The 23377-nt window shown below is 44.6% G+C and overlaps 1 protein-coding gene across 1 annotated transcript in view; it reads right to left on the bottom strand.

Annotated features, from left to right (window-relative positions):
• The window catches only part of Itga9 (integrin subunit alpha 9), a 313338-nt gene that overhangs the window by 62370 nt on the left and 227591 nt on the right, over positions 1 to 23377 (bottom strand). The window contains exons 19-22 of the mRNA XM_048794712.1: positions 17461 to 17547; positions 14651 to 14730; positions 10096 to 10185; positions 7844 to 7952 (exon numbers count right to left, since the gene is read on the bottom strand). Of these exons, the coding sequence (XP_048650669.1) occupies positions 7844 to 7952; positions 10096 to 10185; positions 14651 to 14730; positions 17461 to 17547 (366 nt within the window). The remainder of the gene's footprint in view (positions 1 to 7843; positions 7953 to 10095; positions 10186 to 14650; positions 14731 to 17460; positions 17548 to 23377) is intronic.

A 23377-nucleotide genomic window follows, 5' to 3' on the forward strand; every position in this document is an offset into this window, starting at 1 on the left:
AAAAAAAAAAAAAAAAAAAAAAAAAAAATTCCAGGAAATGCTGCTGCTGACCCAGAAGCCACCCCTGAGAACCACTAATGTCTACTTCCTTTCTTTTACAGTCTGAGGTAACTGAGACCTTCAAAGACCAAATGGGTTGTCCTAAAACCAAGTGATCTAATAGTATAGAAAGGGCTATTTTTACTACACTATCCAGCTCATTTAGTTTCTGTGCAATTTATAGATAGTCATGTGTTAACACTGTTTGATGGCCTCTGTGCCTCTTTTCTATCCTAGCATTTGGTCCTATAAAACTTTCCCCTTCTCCTCTTCTCTATCATCCTTTTTATTTTCTGTCTCTAGAAGCCAGTCATCTCCCAAGAAATGAGGGAAAAGAGGAAAGAAACCAAAAAGGGTGAAGACAGAGCAAAGGCTGATCATAAGTAGAATCTGGAGGAAAAAAGAAAGAAACAAAAGGTGAGTTGATCTTTGGGGACAGAAAGAAGCTCAGGACTGAGGACAGGGAGAGTAGGGAGGGTTATAGACAAGCAGGTGAACAGGACCTCAAAGATGTCCATGTCCTAATCTGTGGAACCTGTGAACATTATGCTACATGAAAAGATGGAATCATGGTTGCCAATCACATGACCTCAAATAGATTATTTAGGATTATCCCAGTGGGCACATTTAATCACGAAGGCCCTTATAGAGAGAAGAGGGAGGCAGAGAAGTCAGTATCAGAGAGAGACCCCAATGAAAGTTTTGACTGGTCATTGCTCACTTTGAAAATGGAAGGGGCCATGGGCCAACTAACTCACACAACCTCCAGAAACTGTAAAAGGCAATGAATCCTCCCCAGACCCTCCAGTGAGGAACACAGTCCTCTAAGGCTTTGATTTTAGCTCTGTGAGACCCATTTTGGACTTGTGGATCTCAGAGTCGTATGATAATAAATGTGTGCTGTTTAAAGCCATTAATTATGTGGTATTTGGTTACAGCAGAAATAGGAAATTAATCCAGACTTACCTCACTTTATGATACTTCATTTTACTGTGCTTTGACGACACTGCATTTTCTTATAAATAAGAAGTTTGGGACAACCCTGCATCAGGAGAGTCTATTGGTACCAATATGCCCATATGTTGTTAGTGTGTCATATTTTGTTAATTATCACCATATAGTAAGTTGTTTCATGATTATTACATCTCTTGTGGTAATGGTGATCTGTGGTCAGAGATTGTTTTTTCCTTTTGCAATGTTGGAGACCTGCCCAGGGCCTTGCACGTCCTGACAAGTGGTCTCTCCCTGAGCTACATGCCCGGCCATGTGGTCAGTGATCTTTGATGTCACTCTCCTAACTGGGGCTGCCATGAAGGGCGCCCACATAGGAAAGCAAACTCTTTTGATAAATGTGTGTGTTCTGATGGCTCCACCAACACCTGTCCCATCTCCCTTCCTCTCCACAGTCCTTCCTATTCCCTGAGATTTCCTTCCTTTTACAGCCTGAGGTAACTGAGACCTTCAAAGACCAAGTGGGTTGTCCTAAAACCAAATGAGCTAATGTATAGAAAGGGCTGAAATTCGGCCTGAACAATTCTCTAGTGGCCTCTAAATGCTCAAGTGAAAGGAAGAGTTGCACATCACCTAAATCAAAGTTAAACGTCGTTAAGTATGAGGAGGAAGGCATGTCAAAGCCAAGACAGGCCAAAAGCTGGGCCTCTTGACCAGTTGGCCAAGTTATAAATTCAAAGGAAATGTTCCTGAAGGAAATGCAAAGTGCTCTTCCAGCAAACACGTGCATGATTCCTGATAGAAAGAAAATTTCAGTGGTCTAGAGAGATCAACCACCCACGGAATTCCCTTAGGCCAAAGCCTAACCCAGAGCAAGGCCATCACTTCCTTCAATTCTTAGGAAGGCTGAGAGAGAGGAGGATGCTACAGGAGAAGCAGTCTGAAGCTAGCAGAGATTGGTTTGTGAGGTTTAAGAAAAGATGCCATCTCCTTAATATGAAAGATCAAGTGCGGATGGAGAATCTGCTGCAAGTTATTCAGATCTATCCATGGTAACCGAAGCAGGTGCTACATCAACAGCACATTTTAATGTAGACAGCTGAGTCTTACATGGGGCCATCTAGGACTTTCATAGCTAGAGAAGCAAGGCCAATGCCTGGCTTCAAAACTTTGAAGGCCAGCTGACTCTTATCAGGCACCCATGCATCTAGAAACTGGTGACTTAAGTTGAAGCTAAGACTCATTTGCCATTCTTGGAAATCCCAGGACCTTTAAGAATTACACTAAATCTGCCAGTCATGTGGTACATGCTTGTAATCCCAGTGACTTGGGAGGCCAAGGCAGGAGGACTACAAGTCTGAGGCCAATCTCAGTAACTTAGCAAGACCATATCTCAAAATAAAAAATAAAAATGGCTAGGGATGTGGCTCAGTGGTTAAGTATACCTGGGTTCAATCTCTTGTATGAAAAAAAGAAAGGAAGGAAGGAAGGAAGAAAGAAAAATTACCATGCGATTTAAGTAAACCAAAAAGCCTGTGTGAAAGCACATCTGTTCCCAGCATGGTTAACAGAATATATTAAGCCCCATTGTCGAGATCTACTGCTCAGAAAAAGAGTTCTCTCAAAATCTCAAAATATTACTGCAGACTGATGATGTATCTGGTCACTGGAGAGCGCTGATGGAGAAGTTCTACAAGATCAATGTTGCTTCCATGACTGGCAACACAGCACCCATCTGCGGCCCAGGGATCAAGGAGTGATTTCAACTTTCAATCCCTATTAGTTAAGAAATACATTTAATCAGCTTGTAAGTTGTCATGGATTGTGATTCCTCTGACCAATCTGGGAAAAGCAAATTGAAAAGCAGGAAAAAGCTTTAAAAAGCAGGATTAACCATTAAGAACCTTCATGATTCATGGCAGAAGGTCAAAATACCAATGTAGCAGGAGTCCGGAAGAAGGTGATGCTGACTCCCATGGATGTCTTTGAGGGGTTCCAGACTGCGTCGGGGAAGTATTTGCAGACATGGTGGAAATAACAAGAGAACTCTCATTTAGAAATTGAGCCTAAAAAGGTGACCGAACTGCTGCAAACTCACAAGACGACTTTAATGGATGAGGGACCACTTCTTATGCATGAGCAAAGAAAGTGGTTTCCTGAGACAGAATTCACCCCTGGTGAAGATGCTGTGAAGATCATTGAGATGACAACCAAAGATTTAGAATGTTAGATTTAGTTGATAAAGCAGTGGCAGGTTAAAGGGGACTGACCCCAATTTTGAAGGAAGTTCCACTGTGGGTAAAATACTACAAATGGCATCGCTCACTATAGAAAAATCTTCCATGAACAAGAGTTAATCGACATGCAAACTTCATTGTTGCCTCATTTTAAGAAACTGCCTCAGCCATGTCCCCCTTTAGCAGAGAACACCCTAATGATCAGTTTAGCAGCCATCAACATGGAGGCAAGTCTCTTTACCAGCACAAAGATTACAGCCCACTGAAAGCTCAAAAGACCTTTACCAATTTTTAGCATTCAAGTATTTTTGGGTGGGGGTTACTAGGGATTGAGCTCAGGGGTGCTCAACCTCTGAGCCACATCCCCAACCCAGCTTTGCGTTTTATTTAGAGACAGGGTCTCACTGAGTTGCTTAGCACCTTGCCGTTGCTGAGGCTGGCTTGGAACTCATGATCCTCCTGCCTCAGCCTCCTGAACTGCTGGATTACAGGTGAGTGCCACTGTACCTGGGACATTCAAGTATGTTTAAGTTAAGGTATGCATGTTATTTTTTAGATATAATGCTATTGCACACTTAATGGAGTATAGTATAGTATACACATAATTTTTATGTGAACTGGGAAGCCAAAAAAATTCCTGTGACTCACTTTATTGTGATGTTTGCTTCATTGCAGAGGTCTGGGAGAAAACCTTCAATGTTTCCAAGGTACATCTGTATATCACTAATGGGAATAGGGTTTCTTTGGGGGGTGACGAAAATGTTCTAATATTCAATCATGAGGATGGAAACATCATTCTGTAAAAGTACTAAAAATCATTGAATTGTGTACTTGAAATAGATAAACTTTAAGGTGTGTAATAATAGCTCAATAAAGATGTTCTTTTAAAAGATGAGTAAAAATTATACGAATTTTTTTGGGGAGTGGGGGGGTGTCCCAGATTGAACTCAGGAGCACTCGACCACTGGGCCACATCCCCAGCCCTATTTTGTACAATTTTAATGTGTGGGAGATGGAGATGAGTGGGAGAGAGGAGGAAAGGAACTGATGCCTGGCATTTTGGGACTAGATAGATTCAGGGTTCAAGGTGACTGTGAAGCTGAAGTCAGAAGGGCAGAGCCAGAGAAGGGTGGACATCTAACCAGGTCTTCCCATATGACTGGAATGAAGAGCAGCTAGCTCCAGCCAGCCTTTCCCCCAGAACAGTAGCTGGTTTTGTTTCAAAGAACAGATAAACATTGATAGAGCAGATGAACGGTCGTGGCCAACTTTTGATTCAAAAAGAACAAGATTCACCAAAAACAACAGCCCTGAGACACAAGACAGGGCAGGAGTCTCCAACCACAAGTGAAATAACTAATTTGAAGTGAAACATGAGAACACAGAACTGAAAAGAACTCTCTTGACATGTCTGGGAAATCCCAATTAGAGCATGAATGGGGGTAAAGTTTGAGAAAAAGATTCACTTGAGCCATGTTGCTTATCAGAGCCAGGCCTGAGGGGAGAGTTTGAATTATCATATTTATTTAACAATATCTTAACATTTGATTTTCTGGAAATGTTCATGTGTAACGTCTGTATTACTTCCCCCCATTTCCAGGTGGGGAAATGCTTTGACTTCTAATGCAAAAACAAAACCCCAAAGTCTACCAATGGTCAACTAATTACTGTGTCTGTTTTTTTTAAAAAAAAAAAAACAAGAAAGCTGATAAAATGTAGAAAGCAAACCCAAGACTAGTATCTCTTTCTCTCATCTGCATTTAAGGTGGAGTCCTTAAAGAATTACGTTGTTTATTGAAGGATGGATTTTAAAAGACACTGGAAAATCTGTACTAAGTCTTATGTTCTTCTTCAGGAATGAGGTTTCTAGAAAGTAGAAAAAGAAGAATTTTCTCCCTATTCCTGACCCCTTTTCTCCCCTAGTATCTCCATCTCTTGGTTGTTACCACCACCAACACTAGTCAGTGACCTACCTGCAGGACATTGTAACAACAGCAATTATACCAAAAAAAAAAAAAAAATGAGTCATCAGAGACCTCTCAAGGAAATGGTGGACTTTGCTAATGCAGAGGCATCACCCTCTGATCAATGGCACCTCTATCAATCTCTCAGACCAGCCGCCTGGCTCAAACTTGGACTGAATGCTATGCACCTCCTCGGGCATAAACTCCTGGAGCAGTTTACCCAAGGGGCAGGCCAATCACTCATTACTGGGGACAGGACTCAGCAGCCTGGGTCCTGTTTTAGGTCAGATGTGACGAAAAGCTATGGGCTTAAACACCAAACTTAAAACTCCCTGTAAAAATACCTTTAGAGAAATGACTGCAAGATTTCCTTCTTCCAACTCCCATCCCTTCTTCATTACATGGTCTGCCTCATTTAAACCATTCTAAACCATTTTCTGGACTCTCATCTTTTATTGCAAAACATCTCAAAAATTACAAGAAGAGAATATAAACAATTAAAGTGAAGTAAATCCACTTGGTCTTTATCTGTTTTCTATCCAATTGCAAAAAAACAAATGGAATGATACACCAACTCTGAGAAGCAATTCAGAGACACAGAGGTGTGATTCACAGCTCTCGGTCTCCAAAGAAAGCTCAAACCCCATCTTTTACTTTCTCCCTTGTAAATCAAGGACAGAGTGTGACAGCTGGAGCTTAGCTGGTCAGGAGGCTCATCCTCTCTGAGCCGGGGACATGTGTTATCCATCATGGTTTCGGAGGTCTCCTGCCTGCGAGAGCACTCTGGAGAGAGGGAGACTATTGTCTGCAAGAGCCCACAAATGTTTTATTGCCTCATTCTCTTGCACCCTCACCCCACCATTATTTGTCAGCCCCTAAATCCACTTAGGAGAGGCCGCAGGAAAAGAAAAATAATCATTATTTGGCCACAATAGTGAATACCAGGGTGAGAAACCATTCTCTCCATGGGGGAAGGATGGAAGAGACAGTAAAGAACTCTGAGAGCAGGTACTGGGAGTTCTAAGAGGTGAACTTCAGGGTTCTATGGGTGAGACAAGCCATTTCTCCTTTATTTCATCCACAGCTCTGGGTCAAGTGGGGTCTGGTCAAAGCATGACCATTCCTGGCCCAGTCCTGCCTCACCCAGTTCTGGGACCTCGAGCACATCTTTCTTGCTTGGGCCTACATTTCCTTGTTTGTCCTTTAAGAAGAATGGACTAGATAATACTGATCTCCCTCAAACTTCATATTCATAGAGGCACATGTTGAACAGCTGGCCTGCGAGTTCATACTTTAAAAGCAGGGATCAGCAAACTGTGGCCTATAGAACAGATCTGGTCCCATGCCTGTTGCATAGCCTGTGCACTAAGAATTGTTTAAGTCATTAAATGGTTGGAAGGGGAAAAAAAAAATCAGAACAACAATGGCATTCATGACACGTAAAAATTATGTGAAGTTTGAATTTCAGTGTTCATAAACTAAGTTTTATTTATGTAATGTCCATAGCTGCTGTTATGGTTTGGGTATAAGGTGTCCCCCAAAAGCTCCTATGTCAATGCAAGAATATCTAGAGGTGAAATTATTAGATGATTAAATTATAACCTAATCAGTTCATCCTGGTTTGAATGGACTAACCAGGTGGTAACTGTAGGCAGGTGGTGGGGCATAGCTGGAGGATGTGGGTCACTAGGGCTGTGTCCTGGAAGAGTGCATTGTCTCTGTGGCTCCTTTCTCTCTTTGCTTCCTGGTTGCAATGAATTGAGCAGGATTCCTCCACCACACTCTTCTGCCATGATATTCTGCCTCACCTCGGGCCCAGAGTAATGGACTCAGTTGACCATAGACTAAACCTCTGGAACCATGACCCCAAATAAACTTTTCCTCCTCTAAGTTGTTCTTGTCAGATATTTTGGCCCCAATGAGGAAAAGATGACTGACACAGTGTCTTTTGAGCCTCAGTAGGTAGCATGGCTGAAAAGTTGCCACAGAAATTGTGCAGCCCGCAAAGTCTAAAACATTTCTTTCTGGCCTTTTTCAGAAAGTTCGCCAACCCCTAATTAAGTGAAGGGACAATGTGCTTCATAATGTCCACATTCCGTAGACCTGCTGGAGAAGACATGTGATTGGGATGACCCCACCCTGGCTCAATGAGGGAGCATGCGCTTCTTCCCGTATAGTGGTGGGTGGGAGGGTCACATGGGCTCACACTGCTTTGCCTCTATAAAAACCACACTTCTGAAAGTCTGTTCTCCTAGGGGAGGATGAGCTTTTGGCTGAGTTTGCATGAAAATCCCAGGAAGAAGAGAAGGCAGCAAACCTTCTGGGGCTCCTCTGAGCCCAAGGTGAATGAATGAGAGAGAGGAGATTATGGGACTATTGGAGCTGGGATATGGATCTAGGTCTCAGCCATCCAAGGCCTTCTTAGGGGAAGCTGCTTTGCCTGGTGGGGCTCTCCTTTCAAGTCTTGAAAAGTAGAGGGGACTGCCTGGGTGGGGTTACAGAGAATACGCACTCACACACATGCACACAGCAGCAAACCAGGCTGGGGTTTCCCCTGAAAGCAACCTGGCCCTTTAGCTGCCTTTCAGAAGGAGACACGTCCTGTGGCCTTCTGTTGGCTCCCAGTGACAGAGGGTTTCTAGGGGTGGGTACCTGAAGGGTGACGTTGAGGGGCTGGAAATGGCACTCCAGGTCATCCAGCTGAATGAAGTTGGAGGCATCCACAGACTCGCCATACACAAAGGAGGTTGGAGATATGATTCTGAAAGAGGAAAGTAGGGAGGTCGGCATCCCCACCCATTGTCCACGTCCACGTCCACGGCACTGCCACCGCAGCCCTGGAACCCATCATCTGTTTGTTTCATCCTGTGTCTCCCACCAGATGCTTCCACCCTGACTGTGACTTTTTTCTCCTGTGAATGGACACAGCCAGTCTGTGCTAACCAAATTGTTCTAGTATATCTTCTCACCTGAGGTCACATTGATAAGCTTCATCTACACTATACAATGGGATTACACTTCTAAAATAAAGAGGTTTTTTAAAAATTGAAGCCATGGCGACTTTTTACAAAACTGGACTCCAAATTTATGGATTTTCTGTTTTGTCACTTGAAAAACATTTTGTGGGTCAAATAGGCCTATAATAAGTTTTCAAGAAATAAATGCAAATCAATCGTATATTTGGCATCCGAAGCCCCACCCTGTGACAAATTCATTTTAAAAACTTAAATTTGTCAGACTACCACAATCACTAGAAATTAGACACTGGAGAGCTAAGGCAATGCAAAACGGCATTTCCCCTAAGGTTTCAGACCGTGGCTACCTGAGCAGTGATTGAGAATTCAAGCTCGGTCTGTAGCAATACTTTCACCATTGCTTATGTGAACAGACCCCTGAGGAAAAAAAAAAAAAAAAGAAGCTCAGACTTACACCCCCAAATAACAAATGCTAGGAGCTTGAAGCTGCTCACCTAAACACAATGGAAGGTTTTGGGGACCAAGTCCAAATAGACAACCACCCATCTATTTTCAAAAGTTAAGCGAATTATTTTAGAAACAGTGAGTTCTCAGCATTGCCAAATGGCAAGAACTGGTTCATTTGAACTCATCCTGTTTTACATTTCTGGAAAGATCAGAGGTTGACTCATTTGTTTAACTGATGGCTTCAGCAGGGGCTGTTAACACCTCACAAAGAGGTCTCCCGGAAGACCTGACAACACCATCCAGTGTGTGTGGGAGGTGTTTTCTCTTTATCCCCAAGGATGGGACTGGATTCTGGGTACATTCTCACTGTGCCTTGGGCAGGACAAATAAATAAACCATAGGGTTAAAAATAGAGCTGCGAACAGAGGCAAGTATATGCTAATTTGCAAATATATTCCACCAACGCCTCGCATCTAAAAAATGTGGTGAAAATGCCAAGAACCAAGGAGCAGAAAGGCAGGGCCACAGCTCTGCTGGCTCCCGACAGAGCAGGAGCCAGGGCGGGATGGCTCCTCCCACGACTGGTCAACGTTTCCACTTGGAGCCAAGACCGAGACCCAGAAGCCCTTGAAAATTGAAAACTGAGAAACTGTGAACCTCCAGAAAGTTCAGCCTGCATTTGGGTCAAGGGTTCAACAGGTCCTCATTTGATCTAAACCAACTGTGCAAATCTTTTTTCCACTATCAAAGAGGTATGCGTGCATTCTGTTTGCTGAAGCCGGAAACAGGAACAGAGTTTCTCATTTTTCCAGGCCTGGGCTTTGGCTGAAAACGGACCCTGATTGTTGCGGGTCCCTGCAGACCAGAACCTGCAGCCCTGCTTTCCAATAATGCCAGCAGCCCTGAGCCATGGACCTCATCCAGGCAGGTGGTGTGGCGCTGTGCTGGGTCCCTGCCTGTTCCAATCCATACAGACATCAAGCCATACAGACATCTCAGCTTTGCAGAGAGTTCACAGAAACATGGAAAGCCAGCACCAACTGTGAAGCAATTAAGACAGGCAGCCCTCCTGTGAGCCAGGACTTTGGGACACATCTGGCTGTAACCTCTGGCCCAACAGGTTTTGGCTGAGATTTTAATCCCAGGAACCATATTATCTACCACCATATGGCATTCTGTGGCGGGGCTGGTCTGGGACTAGAAGTATATAAAGATGTATGGAATGTTCAAAGAAGTTACGGAGTTTAAACTTGTCATCAAACTTCTGTTACTAACCAGGTGGGTGGGTAGCTGGGTCACAGGAGAAATAAAGACAGGAGAGTGTCAGTCACTACAGCTCAAGCTTCATTCTGCTTTTCAAGGCTTGGGGGAGGTGACAGGGCTCCTAGCTCCTAACTGGCTCCATGTACAGACACAGGAGATGCAGAGCATTCTACTGGAGGGCACCCCTGTGTTCTGGCAACCCAGGGCTGGGCTACTCACCCAGTGATGGACGTGTCCACTTCGTGCATCAGCGGTACTGTCAGTGTTAAGGTGTTGTCGTGCAAGGCCTCAGAGCGCTCCACGTTGCCACTGTATGGGGAGAGAAGAATGAATGAATGCTGGCCAGTGCTAGCCAGCCTGCAGAGGGCTTGCTTGCCCCACACTGGAGCCAAGGACAGATTCAGCATACTTGTCCCCAGTTCCATTTTTGGTAGAGTCCCTTGTTCAGAGACAGTCTACGGAATTAGTTGTGTTCCACTCACAAAAACGTTAAGGGCAAGCAGCTTATTCAGGAGTTGACCCCAGGAAACACCCTGGGAAGGTGAGCTGGGGCTCACCTCCCAGTGGGACCTGGGAATAGTGCAAAGTACACCTCAGCCTTCCCCACTGAGGGAGTGGGAGCTGGGCCTTTATCCACTAAGTCCTGGAGGCTGCTGAGGTGAGGCAAGGAAGGGACTTGAATTCCCTGTACCTCCCTGCCTCACAGGTGAGCGGGATCCAGTCAGAGAAACCTTGGCAGGGTGGCAGGAGCCGATGAGAGTCAGTGCTGTCTTGTGGGGATGCAGGTGGAGCACCTCCTCTGTGAGCTGCATCGTGCTTATCCCACAAAGAGTGGGCCAGGGAGCTTAGCGCTCTGGAGTCGGGGAAGGGTTGCTATTTGCCACCTGGAAGGCTCACCCTTCATCCACAGTCAGTCAAGCCCAGGAGAGAGGCCCTAGCAACCGTGCCTCCATAAATATCCTGGACCCTCTTGCAACAGATGCACTATAGCATCTCTCACCAAGGCACCCCCAGGCGAGGAGCCGCTCAAAAAAGGTCACAGTCACATTGCAAGCTAGACAGAGCTGAGACTCCAACCAACTTAGGCTCTTTCCACTGTGATTCCTTCTCCTGACACCAGACTGGGGGGCAGGGGACAGGAGGAGATGGCAGCAAAAAGGAGGGAGAGAGAAAGAGAGAGAGAAGACCTAGTTTCCCTGTCCTATATTATGAAACTTTAACCTGAATTGGGGCGATTCTTCCAGGGAAGCAGCTGGAAAAGGCAGGGCTGTTGGTGCCTATTGCTGAACCAGCACTCAGAGCTGGGTCCACCACAGGAATGGAAGGGGGATCCCAGCCAAAAGCCAAGTTCACCCTCCAGAGGTAGGACCTAAGAGTCCCCAGGTCCTACTGAGGTTCGATCACAGTGGGTCCTGACCTCTCCCCACCATACAGTCCCCTGAGCATCTGCTGAGTCCTGCCTGCCCCGTGCCCTCCCTCCACCCCACCACCTTCCTCTTCCATTCATCAAGTGCTGAATGGCAGCAGTACCTAAATAGCTGTCACATCCTCTCTCCCTCTCTCTATTGTTCTGAAACAATGGTGCTCTGTGACTCTGACCCTGCACGGCCACAGTCACTGCTCCTGGATCCTCATCTGTCTTCCGTACATGGGATGACATCAGTCCCTCCCAGGGCAGCCACACCATGTAGCAGCAGCAGGGTCAGGTGCCCACCCAGCCTGACTTCCTTGCCTTTCCTTTCCCAGGGGATGATAAAAACCTTGAAGTCATTGCCATGGGCGGAGTAGGGGCGACTCCCCTGTTGATGGGATGGCACCGCCCTGGCCTGATCCCTTTTCCATCCCTCCAGCATCCTGCCAGGTCTGAGCAATTGGCTCCTGATGGAACAGCCACCCCTTGCTCTGCCATTTGTCCAGCCCACCTGTGGCTGCTGGCAGATCTGGCCCGACAGTCTCATCTGTCATCGGGTAACGGCTCCAGCATGAGCTAAGTTGAAAAGTTGAGATAAAAAGGCCAAACATCAAAAAGGCTCCCTGCCATCCCAAAGCCCATTCTCTGGGATGCGTTCCAGAGGTCTGCAAAGCTAGGCTGCCGGCTGCAGAGAGGAGAGGTCTGAGACACTGTTTAGTCTCCACTTTATGCCCTCCTAAGCCTACAAGTAGGCAAGAGACCTTCCAAGAGCGGTGACGAAAGAGAAGAACGAGTGATATTTTAATTGTGGCTTTCAAGATAAGGAGCTTTAAGGATCTATTGTTGTAACTGGGAGTCAATTGTGAGTGTCCTCGCGGGCAATGAGATCAGATTTTCACCAAAGCCTGTGCAGAAACAAGTGCCTGAAGTGTTCTGCTGTGTGTTTAAAAGATAACGGGGTGTCCTTCACATCTGCAACTCAAGGAATTAGAAACTCTCATGATTAATCATATAAGCTATAAATACTAGGTCTCCTGATGCTGTGTCACAGTATCGAAGTACATTAGGGAATGTTCTTGAATTCAGTAGGTTATTGGCATTTTCTGACATGACCCACACTTAGTGGTGCAACTGGTAAATAGTCGGTGCTTGAGAGAGAGTTACTGAGTGACAATGTGTCCAACACAGAATAAGGGACAACAGTGGCCCTTAGCCTTGGCTGCTCATTAGAATCATATGCTGGGCCTTTTAAAAAATCCTAATGCCAGTGGGATGTACATGCCTGAAATCCCAGCAGCTCAGGAGGCTGAGGCAGGAAGATAGCGAGTTTGAAGCCAGCCTCAGCAACTTAGCAAGGCCCTAAGCAACACAGCAAGAATCTGTCTCAAAATAAAATATAAAAAATGGCTGGGAATGTGGCTTGGTGGTTAAGCACCTCTGGGTTCAATCCCTGGCACATATGTAAACAAATAAAGAAATTAAACCCCAAAGCCCAGTTCTTACCACAGAGCAATTAGATCAGAATCTCAGGGCCAGGAGGGGAACCAGGCACCAGTAGTTCTTAAAACTCCGCAGATGATTCCAACGTGCATCCAAGACCAGAGTACCACTGCTTTGTGGGCACGTTATTCTAAAATACAAATCTTTCCCCATCATGATCTGGGTTCCACATCCTCTCTGATCAGCCATGAATGAGGCTGGGCAGGAGGTGGTTCCCTCTTTTTTTGACAAGGGAAGTCCTTTCCATGTTATGTTCCTTCCCAGGAAAACTGGCTGCCCCAGGTTTTGAAGGACCGAGAGAGCACCATGATGGGGTGAGTTTTCAGTAGATCCAAGAAACGGTGGGAGAATGAGAGTTTTCAGATTTGAATGGACACCTACCTTCTATATTAAATTCAACAACCTCATGCTGTGTGTCAAGCCATTCTATTCTGTCACTCTCCTCTTTAAAAGCATTCAGTAGGTCCTCCCTGCTGTCAGAATGCAGCCCACACTCTCTAAGAGTACTTTTGCCCCCTCATGGTGCCCAGCCCAGCTCCTCTTCCAGCCTCATCTTGCACCGCCTGTGTAAGCTCCCACCCTTCCACTCCCAGCCTGACACACTCCCATTCTCCTGCCCCCAGGGTTGTGACACAGCAGGATGCACCATGAACCCTCAGACTGCTATACCCATCTGCTACCTCCCCAGAAGCCCCTCTGGATTCCAGCCATGGAAATGGAGTCTGTTTTCTCTATTCTTTGCATGTGTTCTTATTAGGTCACAGTTGTGCTTTGTATGGACATGAATGAAGCAATCTTCAAAATAAGATTAGAAAATAACCAAGTCTTGTGGACCAGTGAGGAAGTGGCTAAAAAGATATTATTGGGACAATGGGCATGATGGGAATATAAACATCATCTAGATAATTGTATGGTATCAAGGTTTAATTTCCAGAACTGGATAACTATGGTGGCAACTTAAGAGCCTCATTCTTGGAGAATGCATGCAATGGATGGAGGGACATGGTTTCTGAAACTGTCAGGTGGTTAAAAAATTTATATATAGAAAGAGAATGATAAATGAGGCAACATGCTAACATTGGGTGGATATAAGTAAAGGGCATGAAAGAGTTTCTTGCATTATTCTTGTAACATTTCTGTTTAAAATCATTCCTCCCCAAAGTTTTAAATAAATAGATTGCCTTGGGTGTTCTACCACCACCCCCGTCAAAGCTTGAATCCTCCTATTCACCCACCTAAATGGCTCTCCTTGCAACTGAATTTCCAGCCTATCACTACCTAGCTGCGGCTGGTTGACAGCTAGCAACTGGAGGCTGGTCTTCCCCTTCCCCATCTGTCCACTCAGCTTCCAGGACAATCCCTCTGTCAAGGAGCATCACTTGGGGGCCTCTGCCAGCCTAAGGCATGGCCAGACCCTCAGGCTGCAGGTGCTCTTCCCACTATTAAAGGGTGCACTGGCATGTCCTTGAGAAGCAGCTGAGCCAACCTGATGACACACAGAGGACATCTGATTTGGAAAACATGTGGCCAAGTGGGAACTGACCGACCATGTGACCCTGGACTAGAACTTCACCTCTGCAGGCCTGTCTCTCCTCAGGTATAGAATCATTACTTCTCACTAGTTGATTAGCAGTCTCTCTCCCAGCTCGGTGGAAAGTGGTGACAGTGCAAGAAGAACTAGCCAACCACCATCCTCCAGATCTAATCCCACCTGGTTGGGTGGTTGGCTTTATCACTGAATGACAGGTGTTCTCTCCTCCCCATCCTGGGGAATCATCAAAGCGTGACCAGGGCATGTCCTCTCCTGGTCCTACAAGCCTTTTATCCTTAAAACAAACAAAAAAATGTTCAGGTCCCACTTACCTCTGAGCAGTGATGATGAAGCTGAGAACTTCCTCTTCCCCAGACAGATGGCTCGTATCAAAGATCACGCTGAATTCATACTAGTGAAAAAGAAAGTTGACGTTTGGCACCAGCAATTATTCCATATTTATGTGTTTGCTACAAAATTCTGCAGCCTGTGATCCCCAGAGGCTCATCAGCATGACCAGCTTTATTTTCTATGCATGGCTTTCACAGAAAAATCCACTCTGATGCCCACTCAGTGAGAGGTACATAGTCCTTTTCAGCCACTGAGGTCTCCCTTAAGGAGGTAACATTTGAACTGCCAAACCAGGACTTTGTAGATTTCTCTTGAACATCTTCTCAATTTTTGTGACATCTGCACATCAGCTGGTGATGTTCACTAAAGCCCCAGCCCCCAAATAATCTTAAGAACCACCTAAAATCACCTTAGTGCCCCAATCCAGTGGTGAGCACCCAGTGATTTGGGGAAGAGTATCTTAAACAGATGGTCTTCACTATATGCACATTAGGCATATGTGCGAGTATGGGAGGGACCCATGGGTGGGGCTTATAGAACCAGGCTCTACCACAAACTGTGATCTTGGCTAAGAAACAATCTCTCTGATAAAAAGAGGAGGTCAGACAAAATGGTTCTTAAGTCCCACTGAGCTTGGAGAGTCTATAACTTATGTATTTAAATGACTTGGGTTCTACCATGATGAATTCCAGGCACTGGTCTGATTTTTGTGACACTGGATCCCACTGAACTGAACGCTGCTTGAGAGTAAGGGGCAGTGGACCATCACATTGGACTGTCATCTAGAGTGGTCATGGATACCCCTCTTTAGACAGAAATTTCTCTTGCAGTGGGACGTGTCGGTTTACAGGGAGGGTGGGGCACAAAGACAGGGCTGGAGGAAATAGAGGAAGGGAAGCATCAGTGTCTTGTCCCAGGAGAGTCAGAACTAGCAGGCGATCTGAATTAAATTATGTACGTCACAGATCAAGGGGATGGGAGAGGCAAACGATTGGGGTGGCAAGCCAAAATCAGAGATGAAAGCCTGGAACTGTGCAGGGTAGCCACAAGTGACAGAAGCATATAGACAACCCAAGAGAGCCAAGTGTAGTCATGAGGCTTGGCAGGTGGTCTGGGGCCTGATGCCCCTCAGGGTCTGCAGGACAGGGGAGTTCAAGTGGGGCCACAGATAGTACCATCATCTTAGTGTGCCCACCTCAGTGGTGAGCACCCAGAGATTTGGGGAAGAGTGCCTTATAAAAAGGGTTTTCATCATATACATGTCAAGCATGTTTGGGAGCTCTGTCCCTACTGGTCACGTGCTGGGCTTTCTGACCCTCTAGTTCCATGTCCCACCTCTGGATTTAGTCTCACTGCACCATCTATGTGCAGGAGAAAAGTAGTAGCATTGCCAACTGAACAAAATAACCTAACTTTCCTATATTCTGTTGGTTCTATGAACATTTTGAGAGTTAGTAAATTTCAGTAAAATCCCACACTCCACTAGAGATGGTAGGACACATCTGAGGTTTGATTTGTGCCATAGGTAAGATTTTATAATGAAATGGCAGGTGTTAAATTTTCTAAGGTTAGTCTATTTTCTGTTGCTCAAAAGGATTTCAGTTCACCGGGGGTTGTCCATGCTTTACTCTGGTCAGAGCTATTCAAGGATCAGGGTCTTTCTCCTTCATCCCCATCAGCATCCCACCTGGAGATTAATGGGACATGGCATGTACTTGGTCAGGTATATATAAATATAAGTCCACTTTCTAAGGGTAGCCACTTCTTGAGGTTCCCCTTCACCTGGAGCAAAAGTAGCAAGAATGAGGAATGGACCCGGAGAAAGACTGAGGAATCATGGACCCAACAGCCACTATTGTTTGGAGCAGGTATGTTCAATGGTGTTGACGGGCTTGAGAATGATTTGCAAAGAAATGAGCAAATCTCCCTCCTCACTAGAACATTCTTACCACTGCTTTGTAAAACAGCTGCTAGGTACTGGGACCAAAAAGCCTGAGAAATTAAAATGATCTGCTTCTATAACCTAGGCAGGCAGGAAAGAAGGATAAAGCTTTCTTTCCGTCTTTGTTTTGTATTGGTTTTTAGTTTAAAGGGGGAAAAACTATAGACAAAGGATTCCCCCACCCACCCCAAAATCAGAGCAGGGAAAATAGCTTTCATTTCAAATGTCAGAGCTGGTCTTTTAGGTTCTAGTTTTGTCTCCTCAAATCAATCTTCTATTCATCTTTGTATCTTCTTATGACCATGGCATATACTAGAAAGCTCTATGAAGGACTGGATCTGCTTTATAGCATTGATCTGCTTGAGCTTAGGAAATCTGTCTCTTTATAAAAACCACATGACTGTAGTATCTTTTACTTTTTAAAAAATGAAGTGTAATACATTGTCTGAGAATTTTGAGAGGTCTCCAGAAATTTTTGAGTGCCTAGGGGAGCCACAGAGGCAGGCCTGTGGGTCACTGGCTCAGACCACATCTTCTCCTGGGTTATGTTGGAGACTCAGAGTGGTATGGAATGTTCCAGAAGAAAACATTTCAGGAAGGCCAATTGAGGGCTGCTTGCCAATGCAACGTGGTGTTTTCTTCCATTTCTTTCGAGAGAACACCATGTGGACCCAAGAGAAAGACAACAGGACCACAGTCCCTCTGGAGTATACGGCCAGTGACAGGAGCATGGCAGGGCCTCAGGGCCATCCCGGCTGTGGTGGGAGGCAAAGGTGTGGGGAAAACCACGGGGGAGACAGTTGCAGAGTCAGAGGCTGCAGCCAAGACGTGTCCCATCTCTGCCCTTACCTTCGACTTTGACCTCATGAAAGGAAACCCCACGCTGCATTTGAGGAAGTCTGATTCCAGCAGCTCACAGGAAATGCCCATCTCCTCCTGAAAGAGAAAACACACAGACAAATGGGCAGACTGCATAGAAGACAGAAGTGTGGGAGTATTTCAGAGCAATTTCCAGACAGCAGTCCCTGGGGCTGCTGGTGGACTAAGCCCTGTGACAAGGCCCAGTCCCCAGTCCTCCTCTGGCTGCCCACCATCCCAGGGGTCCTCCGAGAAGACAAATACAGAGCACAAAAGTACTGTTCACTCTAATGTTTGGGGTCCAAACCACAGGATTGGCCTGGTCAATTGGGCTGAGCTGGAAGCCTCCTGATGTTAAGACTAAAAAGCAACCAAATCATCTTTGTGGCTCTTTTTCCTAAGTCCACTCCCAGATCCTGTCTTTCAAGATGTTGCTAATTTAGGGAAGACAAATTCTCAGAAAATCACACCAAAGAAAAGAAGGCTGCTTTCTACAGCCTGCAGCAGTGAGGTTGAGCTGGCCCCTTGCAAGTCTTCCTAGGTTAGGATGGATGCCAGGGTGAGGAGAAGTTTCTGGCATGGCTGGACTCTGCACATCGTGGCTTGAGAGAGCCCAGGGAGACTGCAGGGAGCTGCCATCTCCCCACCCAGGTGTACTGTTTCTCCATCACAGGAAAGCCAGGAGCTCTTAATGACTAACAGGGCCTCTCTAAGCCATAAAGCCAAATCAAGACTTCCTAGAGGAGACAGTATGTTTGCAGATTTTGGAGAAGGAACAGGTACAGAACTAACTCTTGTGTCTACCTTCTATCCAAAGCCAGGACACCGAAGTTCAATGAGAAAATCATGTAACTTCCTCAAGGTCATTTAGCTGATAGGGCAAAGTTAAAGAAAAAATTGGGTAAAGTTTGGCTAACTCTAAAATCTATCTCTTTGTCCCCTCTATGGCCCAGAATTTCTAGAGAATGAGCAGAGCCAATGACAATAGCAGCCTAAAGGAACCAACTCATAGATTATGGCCCTGAAATGCTGCCCCATGCTCCTTCCTCCAATTTCCAAGCCCATATCTCAGCTCAGACATCAATTCCAGCACTTCAGATTGGCAGAATGAGATTTTTTAAAAATTGTGCAATCAATTGGCAAGAAAACAAACATTTGCCACAATATGTATTTATTTATTTTTTAAATTATGTTTTTTTTTTAGAGAGAGAGGAGAGAGAGACAGAGCGAGAGAGCGAAAGAGAGAGAGAGAATATCTTAATATTTATTTTTTAGTTTTCGGTGGACACATCTTTGTTTGTATGTGGTGCTGAGGATCGAACCGGGGCGCACGCATGCCAGGCGAGCGCGCTACCGCTTGAGCCACATCCCCAGCCCAGTGTCTATTTAAATTATATCATTATTCTAATATATTCTGAACATTATCAAATGTACAAAAAATAGAAATGACAAAAGATGAATATCTTCTTTAAGGATGAGTAATATTCCGTTGTGTATATATACCACATTTTCTTTACCCATTCATCTGTTGAAGGGCATCCAGGTTGGTTCCATAGTTTGGATATTGTGAATTGAGCTGCTATAAACATTGATGTGGCTACATCACTGTACTATGCAGATTTTAAGTCCTTTGAGTATAAACTCCAGAATGGGTAGCTGGGTTAAATGGTGGTTCCAGTCCAAGTTTTCTGAGGAATTTCCATACTGCTTTCCATAATGGTTGCACCAATTTGTAGTCCCACCAGCAATACATGAGTGAAACATTTTCCCCACATCCTTGCTAACATTAATGCTTGTGTTTTGGATAATTGCCATTCTGACTAAAGTAAGATGAAATCTTAGAGTAGTTTTGATTTGCATTTCTCTAATTGCTAGAGATGTTGAAGATTTTTTCATATACTTGTTGATTGACTGCATTTCTTCTTCTGTGAAATATCCACTTTCTTAGCCTATTTATTGATAGGGTTATTTTTTTGGTGTTAAGTTTTTTGAGTTATTTATATATCTTGGAGATTAATGCTCTATCTGAAGTACATGTGGTAAATATTTTCTCCCATTCTGTAGGTAAATGGATGGATTTGGAGAATATCATGCTAAGTGAAATAAGCCAGTCCCCCAACCCAAAGGCCTAAGGTTTTCTCTGATATGAAGAAGCTAATTCACAATAAGGGGGTGGGGGCTAGGAAAGAATACAGGTACTTTGGGTTAGACAGAGGGGAGTGAAGGGAAGGGAGGGGATATGGAGGTAGGTAGTAGAATGAATTGGCCATTATTACCCTATGTGCATATATGAGTACATGAACATTGTGAATCTGCATTGTGTACAACTAGAAGAGTAAGAAGTTGTACTCCATTTATGTATGATGTGTCAAAATGTATTTTACTGTCATGTATAACTAATTTTAAAAAAGATGAATATGTAACCTATAGGGTTAGAAATCAAGACAGTAATTAGGGAGGCAATAAGCAGAAGGGGGCTCTTAGGATGCTGGGAACGTCCTCTTTCTTGATTTGAGCGCTGGTTACGTACGTGTGAAAATTTTGTGAAGATGCATCTAGTCGGGCATTTAATGATTTATGTACTTTATGTATGAAATGCCAAGACAACTTTACTTAGAAAACAGCAATAAAAAAAATCTAAAATACAATTGAAAAAACAACAGGAGACAAACAAAAGGAAACTGCAGTATCTTTTTGGGCATCTGATCTTGGAAATAACTGATCTCAATGGTTATTATTTCCCAGTGATCTCCATGCTGCTCTTCACCAGCATTCCCACATGAAGACCCAGGATCAGCTGCTCAGTATCATGCTGGGAACGTCTTTTACAATGTAGACCCTGGGCCTCCGTTGAGTAATTATAAGGCGTTTTCAATAAATGTTAAGGGACAAAAGAAGCAATTCTGATGTGCAATGGCTGAATTTGCTTTCCTTTCTTACAGGCTTCCAGAAGAACCTTCTTAAAACATGCCTCTTCCCACTGCAAAGGGAAGTGGGATCCTGGCTTCCATTTTGGCCCATGCTTTTCTTTGTTGTCCCCATCCCTGCCCCACCTCACACATGCATTTCTATTCACAGACCCTCTGCCTGACATCCTTTCTGCAGTGTTTAAGTCCTCACTGTCAAGACGCCAAAGGATTTTTCCTCCACCTTGGCCCAAACACTCACAGGCGTGAGTGCACGTATGGAAAGGGAAATGCTCAGGATTCAGGATGGACCCTCAGCACCCAGGTCATCGAATCATGCTTGGCACTGAGGATGCGGGTCTGAACAGCATTAGTTCCTGTCCTTGTTGAGCCCAGAGCTGAGAAGGGCGGACCTCTTGGCACAGAGACATTCACGATGGCAGTGTGACAGCAAATGCCAGGGCAGCTCTCGGAACTAGAGGACAGGCATTGGCGATTTCCATAAGAAAAACTAGAGAATAATTTCTCAAGGGCTATCCCAAGGCCTGCATGTCTCAAAGATGGTCACTGGTGATTCACTGCTGTGACCCTTGCCACAGTCTTCTTCCTTCAGTTACTCCTGCTAGAAGCAATAGTGCACAAATGACCCTATTTGAAGATACTGCAAATCCTAGCTAATTGGCCCAGAGGTAGGAAGCCCAAGTCTAGGGTGACCTTAGCTTTCTTGTTTTTCTGGGACATTCCTGGTGTAATTACTCTGAAGAGCATTCCACATTTAAACTCACATACCCCATTTATCCAACTCAGTTCCCTAACTCCTCTTGTAATGATCAGTACTTCATTGGGAATCTCTTTCAAACCAGGAGAGAGATTTTTCAATTTATGTCACAGGTCTATCTGTTCTTGAAGTAAAATTTATTGCCCCAAAGACTTCAGTTTTTGCATAGGTGTGAAAGAATGACTATAGCTTCAAAATCTACTCTGGAACTCAAGAGAACCTCAGTTTACTTAGCTTTGACCTAAGGCTAATTATCATTATTAAAGAGCTGTAGTACTTTGTTACTGTTAATTCCAAAATACTAAAAAATAACATTGATTGTGGATTCTTTTTTAGCACTGGGCTTTACACATTAGCAGGAGCTCTACTAGGGAGCTGCATCCCCAGCTAAAAATAACATTTAAACCAGAGTTTATTTCACCATTCCAAATCTTCTTCCACCAAACTCAAATAAAAATTTCAAAATTCTGGTTGGATCTTGATGAGGACAAGCAAAAAGAGCAAAGGTGTCTCTAGGAACCAGAGAACAGACTATCTGGCTCCTGCCTCTCGTGCTTCCATGATGCTGCTACAGGAAGGGATCCCACGGTGCCCCTTCTGCACTGTTAGCACCAACATAGCTGCCTGCAGCCACTGAAGCTTCCCTGGCCAAAAGTCTTTAATTCCACACCTGTCTCTCCTAGAACAGCTGTTCTGCACAGCAGAACATGGACTTTGGCAAATACCAGGACTCCTGTGTAGATGGTGTCAGTGCTTCCCCAGAACTGTGCCCAGCTGCATGGGAGTCACTTTGCCTGGGAGGTTATAAAGTCCTCCCCAGCAAGCATTTGGCAACCTGGCTGGCGTGGGTACCAAAGGACCTCCTGTTGCCTCAAGATGGGACCAACTCTGTGGTGCAATTCCTGTTCCAGATCTAAGGAACTGAGCCAAAGCAGTCGCTAGCTGAGACTTCATTCTTGTATGTTTCCCTCCTTTGCCTCATTCTGTCCCTCCACTCCTCTTCTCCCAAGGTAATTTCTCCAATAACCACTTGCATAGGAATCCCCATCTCATGTGATGCATCTGGGGAACCTGATCTCAAGGAATACCCTTCCCAGGTGAGGCTCCCAGCACTGGCACTGAGAGCCATTGGGACATGCTGGGCATTTGCTCCCAGGGGGGAGAGGGAATGAATGAGGAATAAAGGAATACTTTTGTGTTTATTAATGCTAAATTGGTTGATTCCATACTTAAAAAAAAAAAAAAAGGAGGGAGGGAGAAACTGTTTTAACCGCAGTTTATAAAAATCCACATGGCTCTAGCCTATGAGGAAGACAATTCGAGTCAAGGCAACTTCAGTACCTCTTTGTTCTCTAGGGTTCAGGTCACGTCCAAGCATAGCTTTAAAATAACGGGGTCATTATAAAGACATGCATTTCTTTGGCAACAGGTGGGCACCCTAGAGTCACAGGAAGACCCTGAATTTTTAAAAAATATAAATAAAAACACCAAATTTAATTAAAAAAAATCAATTTAAAAAATCAATTCAATTATAAAATTAACTCTGGGGAGATGTGGCTAAACTTAGCTGTGCTCTGGCTTTAGAAAGCATGTCAGTGGATGGTATTTGGATAGGGGTTGCTCATTACTTCTACTAGGCATTTGATACTGGCCAGAAAGTATACAGGAAAGATTTTAGGGACCAGGCTACTCCTGTTCTGGTTTCTTCTGTGTTCCAATCATTGCTTACACCGACTTTAGAGAACTCAACTTTAGCATTTATGCCAGTTTTCTGATTCTAAATTCTCAGTGGACTGGGAATGCAGACCAGTGAACCATCTGTCTAACCAATATCCCTGATTGCCAGGCAATGTAGACATCTCATTATCTGATTCAAGCAAAATGTAAATCTACTGCAGAGTGAAATTGAAACCTTTTGCCAAAAAAAATAAAAAATAAAAAATAAAAAAAAAAATGCAGGATTGCACAAATGTAATGAAAGCAGTGCTGGAAAACCGGTCCAGTCTCCACAAAGCCACTGATGCATCTGGACCTGGCTATTATATCAGTTAACTGTTGGGGCAGTTAAAAATTATCCTGGATGCTCTGATGCTTTCAAAGACAAAGATTTAAGCGAAAGAGATCAAGAGGAGTCCTTGGAAAATAAGTTGTTGTAAGAGATGATCCTTTTGTGACTGTACTAAAGAGAGAGAGAGAGAGAGAGAGAGAGAGAGAGAGAGAGGGA

Source organism: Marmota marmota, unplaced genomic scaffold (assembly GCF_001458135.2).
Source record: "Marmota marmota marmota unplaced genomic scaffold, marMar, whole genome shotgun sequence".
NCBI classification, from domain to species: Eukaryota; Metazoa; Chordata; class Mammalia; order Rodentia; family Sciuridae; genus Marmota; species Marmota marmota.